At 48.4% G+C, this 9517-nt stretch overlaps 4 protein-coding genes across 4 annotated transcripts; all 4 read left to right on the top strand.

Annotated features, from left to right (window-relative positions):
- Window positions 1-160: 160 nt before the first annotated feature.
- Window positions 161-2821, top strand: TEOVI_000734300 (kinesin heavy chain, putative; the record flags this gene model as incomplete). The annotated part of the gene is made up of 1 exon (XM_067227386.1): window positions 161-2821. The coding sequence occupies one exon, from the start codon at window positions 161-163 to the stop codon at window positions 2819-2821; it is 2661 nt and encodes an 886-aa protein (XP_067083487.1).
- Window positions 2822-3094: 273 nt separating this feature from the next.
- On the top strand, window positions 3095-3451 carry TEOVI_000734200 (uncharacterized protein; the record flags this gene model as incomplete). Its single annotated transcript, XM_067227385.1, has 1 exon — window positions 3095-3451. One exon carries the CDS (start codon window positions 3095-3097, stop codon window positions 3449-3451), a length of 357 nt encoding a protein of 118 aa, XP_067083486.1.
- A 1017-nt stretch (window positions 3452-4468) lies between these two features.
- TEOVI_000734100 (rRNA biogenesis protein, putative) lies at window positions 4469-6508 on the top strand (the record flags this gene model as incomplete). The annotated part of the gene is made up of 1 exon (XM_067227384.1): window positions 4469-6508. The coding sequence occupies one exon, from the start codon at window positions 4469-4471 to the stop codon at window positions 6506-6508; it is 2040 nt and encodes a 679-aa protein (XP_067083485.1).
- Window positions 6509-7615: 1107 nt separating this feature from the next.
- TEOVI_000734000 (serine/threonine protein phosphatase 2A regulatory subunit, putative) lies at window positions 7616-9337 on the top strand (the record flags this gene model as incomplete). Its single annotated transcript, XM_067227383.1, has 1 exon — window positions 7616-9337. The coding sequence occupies one exon, from the start codon at window positions 7616-7618 to the stop codon at window positions 9335-9337; it is 1722 nt and encodes a 573-aa protein (XP_067083484.1).
- Window positions 9338-9517: the final 180 nt, after the last annotated feature.

Genomic DNA, 9517 nt, shown 5'->3' with positions numbered 1-9517 from the left:
GGGGGGGGGGGAGGGAGGTAAAGGGTGAAGCACAAGAAGGTGTGTGAGGCTGCGCAATTTTAGAACGGTTAACCGTGCGCGAAAAGCCATCAAGTCACCCAGCGGGGACAATTTTGTTATCGATAACGCTCTCCCTCCAATCATTTGACCACCCCGATTCATGCAAACATCGCGACCCTCTGCCGATAATGTCCACGTTTCGTGTAGGTTTCGACCCCTTAGTTCAGGTGAGCGGAATGGCGGGTTGTGTGTTCATCTCGAGGGGTCCAATCATGTCGTCTGCAGAGTTCAATCTTGTCAGCGGCTCGGGCGGTCCAATGGAGCCCCAAGGCAGCAACCGATTCCCTGCAACTCGGTAGGTGGAGATGGCTTCAACCGATTTCCCTCTGCAGACACTGCAGTTGATCAATATCGTTTTTCCTTCGCGCGTGTTTACCCACCAGAGGTGGGGCAGGACGAAATTTATAATGAGGTTGCACGTCCCATAGTGAAGGATGTAATGAAGGGTTACAATGGAACTTTGCTTGTTTACGGCCAAACGGGAAGTGGGAAGACGCATACCATGTTTGGTGCTGGTGAAGCAGTGGGTAGGGAAAGAAGTGGAACCATCAGCACAGCTTTATACGGCACCGCTGGCGATGACCGTGGACCCGTACGAGCACAGGGCGGACGTGCGAATGTTAATGCGGGTATCATCCCCCGTGCCGTCAATCAAATCTTTGATATGATCCATAGTGCTGACGAGGCGTTAGAATTTGAGATACGAGCAATGTTCGTTGAGGTGTACATGGAGCGTGTTCGAGATCTTCTTGACCACGGAAACCTCAATCTTCAGGTACGTGAGGGCCCTTCAGGTTTTTATGTGGAAAATTGTAAGTTACCGTACGTGTCAAGCGCAGAGGAGATGATGCAGCTTATCAACTCAGGCGTGTGTCGCAGAGTTACCGCGGCCACAGCCTGCAATGAAGCGAGCAGCCGTAGCCACTGTGTGTTGAACATCACAGTTAAGAGTGTCAACCACACGAAGCACGTTGCAACTGTTGGGAAACTGTTTCTGGTTGACCTTGCGGGGAGTGAAAAAGTTGCCAAGACCCATGTGGATGGAATGCAGCTGGAAGAAGCAAAAATGATAAACAAGTCACTCACAACTCTTGGTCATGTGATCATGAGCCTAGCAGACAAACAGGCCCACGTGCCGTACCGTGACAGCAAACTTACACGAATCCTCAAAGACTCTCTTGGAGGCAATTCACGAACGGCACTTGTAGTGTGCTGTAGTCCTTCACAATTTAATGATCAGGAGACGTTATCGACATTGCGCTTTGGAGCGCGCGCACAGAACGTTTGCAACGTAGCGATTGTCAATAAACAACTTACCGCGGAGGAGCTGAAGGGTATGCTGGACCTTGCCCGAGTGGAGATAAAGAGACTTCGAAAGCTGCTCCATGATATGGGTGTCACTGTTCCCAGTAGCGGAAACCACGGTGGTGAGGAGATTAGTGACTGTTTTAGTGGCGTGGCTGAATCTTCCTGTGGAGGCGAGACTTTCGCAACTCGCGTTGCAAGCCCGTGCGACACTGCAGTTCCGGGCCCACATTCTGAAGCGTCGGCGGTGGGGCATCTGGAAGAAACAGACGCTGTTATTAATGCCGACGGGGTGGTGGATGAGAGCTCCGTAAATGAGGGGGATGTGGTGCGGCGAGGGATTTACGATGAATTGTCGGGGGAGGGTATAAGTCCGGAAGTTAGTCACCTGCACGACAACCCGTGTGTGTCTCAAGGAACTACCGAAGCTATTCGTAACCAATTAGCCGAACAAGCAGCGCTGATTAAATTGTTGAGGGAGGAGAACGCTGTTTGGGAAGAGGAACACATGATCGCTGTACGAGAATTGTATGGCTACAGACGCTACGCCGAGCATTGCCGCGAGGTCTTGGGCGAGGTGAGCATTACGGGGGATGTTGTATCTCGACGTATTTCTTCATACAGAGAGCGAGTTCTCGCTATTGTCGCAAAGCTTTGCAGTCATTCGGATACAATAGAAGATAATTTAGCCACACAGAGCAATGAGTACCCTAACCAGATTAAGGAGGGGCGACCCTTGGTTGAATTGGGAGCAACACGCGAGACTTGTTCTTCGGTTTCTAACAACCTTTCCCAACCCTTGTTATCATCTCATATAAGCAGTCGGACAACTATGTGTTCCTTACCAGCTCTTGGTGACGGTACTGCAGGAAATAATAATACAAACACTGGGTCGATGGAACTTGCATGTGCTAGTGTTGAGTCCCCGAATGGAGACACCCTTCAAATCCGAAAAAAATATGAAGAGTTGCAGGGGCGTCTGGCACGCGCAATGGATGAAATTGAGAGGCTTCAAAGCACCAATAGTGTTTTATCATTGGATTTGCAGTTGGCGGAGAAACGGCTCCAAATTCGCCACGAACGCATTGAAAGCCTGAAGTTTGGGTTACGTCAGGAGTCTGCAAGTAACCAAGAGCTGCAGCAGAGTTTGGAAAGGCAAATGTCTGCTCACCGAACACAACTTCAGGCGGCGCGTAACGATGCGTTGTATTGGAGACAACGTTATGATGATTTATTGAACCACTGCCATACCAGCAGCAGCAGCAGAAAACCTCGTGCTACTCATATCAGCCCTATACGCCGGCGGAGCCTCACACCAACATTAGAAGGCGTGTTGGTAGCTCGAAGTCCATCTGCGCGTGCACCGCCATCATCAGTTGCTACGTCACCGGGGCGTGGTGTTATTGTTAAACCCATACGTGGCGGCGGAAGCAAGTTGGAACACGCCTTTGCGTAAAGGAAGAGAAGTAGCCATCGCATGACATCCTTGAACAAATTACCGCTGAATTTAGTAATTCGAAAGAGAAGGAAAATAATTGATAATAAGGAAACAGCAGTGCGTTTGGTTAGGGACTATATAATGCTTACACAGATATACATGTGGGACGTGCGCCAGTGTATTTTGTCTTGTTCGGCGGTTTTTTTGGGGGGGGAAGGAGGCTTGACTGCGGTCTCAAAATCATTAAAACCGGTTGAGATTTGTTCGGTGGATATATATATATATATATATATGTTTCAACCCTTATGTTTCTTTTTCACCTTTTTTTTCTTTTCATCTGTCGTAAAGTTCGTATGCTGGACACGAGGTAAGAATAAGGTTCGTTACCCCTCAGTCAGTCTCTTTCCGTCTGGCTTTGTTTTTCTCATAGCCATTTTTACCTTGTTTCTATTACTGTTCTTGCAAACACATTATTTTTTACACACATACCAAAAGAAAAAGAAAGATGGAGAAGAGAGAAACGAAACAGAAAAGGGAAGCAGCCGCAACCTACTCCACTGTTTATCCGTGTGCTGTACCCCCTCCCTTAAATTTAAATCATCTTTTGCATTGGCGTGTGAATGGAATGTGATGGGTGGTGGTGTCTAGATTTTGTTCAATGTGCCTTTTTTTTTAAATTTCTTCGCTGTTGTTGTACACTAAGTGATGCAAAGGGCATTTGTTTTTTGTTTTTTTTACCCCCAAACTCACGGGGATTTTCCTTATTTGTGCAGACTTCGTTATTTAGATGCGACGAAGTGGAGCGTCCGCAATGGGATATGGAAGTATGCCCTCTTGCATAACTTTCATTCCCTTGTATTTATTGTAACTTTAAAAAAAAAACTTCTGTCAAGGAACTGTGGTTGAACAAGTAAAATGTATGATTTTCTTGTTTTTAAAGTGTGTAGGAAGGTGTGAGCCAGTAACAGCACAAACACTTTAAATTCCTCATTGAATCTCTGGAGAGGGTTAGAGCTGTGTTTTCAACGCAGTTATTTTCCTCATGGATTCGTTTCAGTTCGATTTTTGTATTAATTAGTTTGCGGTCGGGTGGTGTGTGTGTGTATGTGATTCGGCGGTGAAAGTTTGAGAGTTGGTGGAGATGGTGGCAAGTACGAGGAATGATTCAAATAAATAAAAAACAGTGCAACTGAAGGTGAAAGGAAATGGGCATGCAAAGGAGTCATGAGTCTGTGGTGCGCTGCACTGTTTCACCATATCCAGTGGGGAGTTATCACGTTTAAAAAAAAACATAGATTGTTTAATATACACACACATATATATATATATATATATATATATATATGCTTTCTCACACACACACACACACTATTTTCCTCTTATTTTGAGTATTTCACAATCCCACAAATGCCCAGATGAAATAGAACCAAGGCATCTATACCCATTATTTGCATGCGCGCACTCTCCTTCTTTGCTCATCTGTCGTTGCTCCCCCCACGTTACTGTGTTGATCAAACGCCAAATAACTTCTTACTCATCGCTTTTGCTTTTCTCATCGCTTCCCTGCGTTATAAACAGTCGGGGTGTGAAGAGTTGTTTACAGCGTCTCGAACAGAGCGAAAAGGAAAGAAGGGAGAAAAGGAGAAGTGTGCGTGTGTGTAACATATGCAGTATCGTGAGTATCGCGTGCATCATGCCGCCCCTGACGGTATTCTTGTGCAACTTCCAGGGAATGGCGGCTTTGGTAAATTGACTGTAGAAACACTAGGAGGAGATGCATTAGCCGCTGCACTTCTCAAACGATTTGCCACTAATGATCACATCCGTGCCGTGGCGCGTCCAACGCGTGATGTTCACCACTACCGGCTGCTTAGCGTACAGTTGCTGGAGTTGTGGAGCGGAGCGGCTACTTACCCAGCCCCGGTGTTGTCTCTCCTCCTGCAGTTATTTCGCAAACACGCACTCATCGGTCTCGGGACGACTGCAATGGCTCGTGTAGTGAAATCTTCACCCGAGAAGGGTGTCGTCTTATCCCTTCCTGGTGGCATTCCCGCTGTTGCAGTGCTGGAAAATGTTAGTGAGGAAGCTGGGGCAGTTGAAGTACGGTTGCTTAACTACGATGTCCAGGTTGATGTGGTCAATGTGACAGTGCAATATGATGTTGTTGAACGTACACCGAGTGATGTAGATGCGCTGCAGAAACTTCTTACATCGGTTACTGCGGGAAGCGTCGTCTCCGCAACTGTACTCGTTTCATGTACGGATGACAATTGCGCTATCGTGGAGGTCCCATGCGGTGACGAGTGCAGCGTAATCGGGTACTACATTTATAACTGGCCGGGTTTAAGTGCTGCAGGAGACGAAAAGCCAGTTGTGGGGAGTTGCCTTCAGCTTACTGTGGAGTTTGTGCCCGAGGAGCCCGCACTGCAGGATGTTTTACCGTTTTTCGTGCTCTCCCGCCGTCAACACTTTGCAGGCCTTCCCGCAGTTCGTTGTGCTATACTTCCAAACACGTCTACACCGCACGCCACAGTGGGGCTAGTTGGCCGTTTTCCGTGGCGTGACAAAAAGCGGGATCGCCGACCAGAGGTGGAGGATATTAATGATCCGGATGATGATGATAGTGACGACGACGAGAACACAAACGTGAATCGAAGTAAAATTCGCAAGCGAAAACTGGAGGAAACCATTGATGCATACGAGCGGTCGATGGAGACAGCAGTTCCTTCTTCTTCGGAAGAGTTCCAGCGGCTCTTGCTTGCATCTCCCAACAACAGTTACCTTTGGGTACAGTGGATGACTCATCATGTATCGTTGCAGCAGTTCGAGGAGGCGCGCCTCGTGGCGGAGAAGGCATTGACTACAATTGGCGTGCGTGAAACGCAGGAGCGGCTGAATGTGTGGGTTGCGTACATGAATCTGGAGAACCTTCATGGTACAGCAGAGTCTTTGGCATCTGTTTTCAAACGAGCGTTGCGGCATGCCCTTGATGAACTCGTTGTGTATGAGCGACTTGCTGACATATTCTCAGCAACACGAAAGTTCAACCAACTGCTATCCTTGTGCCGGGCTATGGTGTCGAAGAACCGCAAGGTGCCGCGTGTGTGGGAACGGCTTGGCACTGTTCTCATTGATCATAACAAAAGGGATCAGCTGAAGCGGGTCCTAAAGGATATGAGTGACGCCCTTAAACGTGATGAGTATGCATTAGTAGTTGTACACCTCGGGGTTCATGAGTATAGAAACGGGAGCGTTGAGAATGGTCGTGCTCTGTTTGAAGGGTTGCTGCTTCGCATGCCCAAGAAGTCTGACGTTTGGTCCGTGTATTTGGATCAAGAACTGGGGCTTCTCGCGCGAAGGTCAGAAGTTGCATCAGCCGTGTTCGTGAGGGGCTTGTTTGAGCGTGCAGTTTCCACAAGTTTTTCCGCGAAGGTGATGCAGCAGGTATTAACGCGCTTCATGTCATTTGAGCGGGCGCACGGCACGCCGGCAGACGTCGAGAAGGTGAAGGCCCGGGCGCGAAGTTATGTGGAGGCAAAAATTAGTGCATCGGTTGGAAGCGTAGACCCCACCGTGAAGACTGGAGGTGTGAGCGTGAAGAAGGGAGCAACCAAAGACTTTAACGCGACATCTGCAAGCGCTAAGGGTTCGAGCGTTAGTGATGAGGCAACAGATAAACATTATGATGGTGAGGCGGAAGAGTGAGTGTTGTGGCGGTGGCCACAGCAGGACTGTGGCGAAATGTGGGGCCTGTACGCCCACAAGAACAATGAAGGGCATCCTCCTCTCGCTTTTTTCATCATGGTTATAATAAAGAGGAGTGAAATTACAGCTGCGTCGTTCGTTCCTTCGAATAAGCTCTCCAGTCTCAAGAAATGTTGTTCGTTTAACAATAGCGGAGGTGTAACCCTGTTGGTTACCCTGCTGCGTTTGTTATGTCATTTTGTGAAGCTAGGAAATGAGTAAACGAATAATGAAAAGGCGGAGGTGAACAAACGTGTAAAAATGTTTCTGAGTAAAGGAAAGGGAAACCTTATAACAGCGCACAATTTAAGTGTGTGGGTTTGTCACCCAGTGACGAGCAAATATTTTCGCTTCTCTTTAACATTGGTGTCCTTTCCCTTTTGCTGTGACACACAAACCGAACCGCTTACACTTCTTCAAAAATCCTTCATCTTTCTTCTTTCTCTAGGGCGCCTTGTCAGCGGGATAGTTTTCTTCCGTGTATTGTTTGCGTCTCCGTAGCTGAACCCCTCTTTTTTGTAGTCCTTCGTCCCTTTGTGTAACTTCCCTCATACTGTTGCGGTTGAGGAGACGTGATTCGGGTCCGTGTCCCCGTTTTTAGAAAACTGAGGCTGGAGGGGAATACATTTTTTTTTGTTTTATATAGAAAGAGATTGGAGAAGAGGAGGAGAATATCTAAGAAAGAAAGAGGGCGAATTATCGCGGCCACACCCGCCGAAGTAACATCATCGCGCGGAAAGGGCATTGAGGACTTCAGAAGGAAGCAAAGAAAGTCAAATTCTACAGGAAGAGAACGGCTCTTTCTTAAATAAGAGGGGAGTGAAGAGTAGGAAGGAGTGGTTGGTGAGTGTGAGGGGGACGACAATTACAATTAGCCACTAAATAATAATAATAATATTAACAGCTACTGCGATCGCCTTAACGAGTGAATAGACAGTAAGGAAGAGGGATAGAAACAAGGGCCGAGGAAGGATAACCAGAAGAGAATAACAATCCTCGTTCTTCAGAGACAACAGTAACAAGTACAGGTGCGAGACTAAATATAGTTTTTTTTATTTCATCGTAGGGATGTCAGAGCACTTTAAAAATGTCAAGTCTATGATTGCCAACCTCAGATCTGAAGATCCCGAGGCGAGGTTAAACAGCATGCGTGGCATTCACGTAATTGCGTCCACACTGGGACCTGAACGAACCCGTGAAGAGTTGCTACCGTACTTGACAGACTATCTAGACGAGAATGATGAGGTACTGCGGGTCTTCGCCAATGCACTCGGAACGATGCTGCATGAGGTTGGTGGACCAGCTCACGTGCAAAGCATATTGGGCCCATTAGAGTTACTGTGTAGTTTGGACGAAGTAACTGTCCGCGATGAGGCGGTCTCATCGTTACAAACAGTTGGAAAGGCTCTATTTTGTGAGACGGGTGAAGCTGCTGTGCAAGCCAGAAGGGATTTTGTGGGTTTGGTGATGCGGTTGGGCCAGTCCACGCCACAATGTAGATCCAGTGTGACGTACGTAATTGCTACAGCGTACCCACATGTGGCTGCATCTGTGAAGACGCAGCTTTTCAACCTTTTTATTACGCTCTGTGGCGATGAAGAAATTATGGTGCGCCGCAGCGCATGTATTTCGCTAGGGAAGCATATGGCTGGGGTCCCAGATACTCGGAGCTCGGAGCTTCTTAATGCACTCACAAAATTCTCGCGGGATGCAAGCGATGGTGTGCGGCTTCAGGCAGTCGAAGCGGCTGCGGCGCTTCTCACAGTGCTTCCTCCTGAAACCCATAGCAACATCGTAGGCGCCGTCAAAACCCTCGTGGGAGATGTTTCCTGGCGAGTGCGGTACATGGCGGCTGATCGCCTTGGCAAACTGGCGGGTGTTTTAGCGCCCCCACACGTAAAGCAAATCATGCCCTTCTTTCGTTTGCTCACTCAGGATTCTGAAGCAGAGATTCGTGCCTCTGCTGTGTTTAACATGGCTGGGGTACTTGCCGCCTGCCACGACGCCACCTCGAAACGAGAAGTACTTGCTGGTGGTTGCCGTTTGGTAAGCGACGACAATTCGCACGTGCGCATGTGTCTTGCGAGTGCACTCCTGAAGTCTGTGGAACACGTTCCGGTGGAGATGTGGAGCAGCACTGTAGTGCCCACTTGCACGCAGTTGCTTACGGACACTGAGGCGGATGTTAGATTGGCCCTCGTTTCTGGGTTTAGCTCTATGGGAAATACCGCAGAGGCACGAGAACTAGCTCCCAAACTAATTCCTGTCGTTGTTGCGCTTGCGGAGGACCCGAAGTGGCGCATACGTGAAGTTGTTATATCGCAGATTCCGCATCTTATTACCTCTCTGGGTAGAAGCGCAGATGAAGTGGTGGAGATCTGCGTGCAGCATCTTGTAGACCGTGTGGCAGCGATACGCGATGCGGCGGTGCAGTCCTGCTGTTCACTTGTGTCGGAGAGCGGGCTCGCATGGTCCCGTGACACATTGTTCCCGAGGCTTAGTTTAATGGTAACCGCCAACAACTATCTTCACCGGGTTGCGTTGGCGCACTTCTATGAATCTCTGTCAGAAGTTCAGCAACTTGACCGTACAACGGTCTCACAGCTAGTGCTTCCAATGCTCCGTGTCCTTGCACGTGATAATGTACCTAATGTGCGACTTAGATGCGCGAGGGCAATTGTAGCGTTCAAGCGGAAGAAAATTCTCTTAGAGTCAGATGCGGAGCCCTTGCTAAGCCGATTGGTTAAGGACACCGATGTGGATGTGCGTTTTGCCGCCACAGAGAATTAATTGTGATGGGTGTTGGAATGATAAAGCGTCTTTGTTGTTTCTTTTTGTTATTGGGTGTGGAAGGGAGGCGGGGTGGGACGGGATGGGATGGGACGGAGGAAAAAAAAAAGGTGAGTGTGTTGTGGGCGGTGACGTGATAATGTGGTTCGAAAATGAGCTCCATCATCTATCCGTGTCGAT

This window comes from Trypanosoma equiperdum (assembly GCF_001457755.1).
Source record: "Trypanosoma equiperdum strain OVI genome assembly, contig: ctg_963, whole genome shotgun sequence".
NCBI classification, from domain to species: Eukaryota; Euglenozoa; class Kinetoplastea; order Trypanosomatida; family Trypanosomatidae; genus Trypanosoma; species Trypanosoma equiperdum.
Note: the sequence above shows the minus strand (reverse complement) of the source record. Positions and strands in the feature narration are given on the sequence as shown.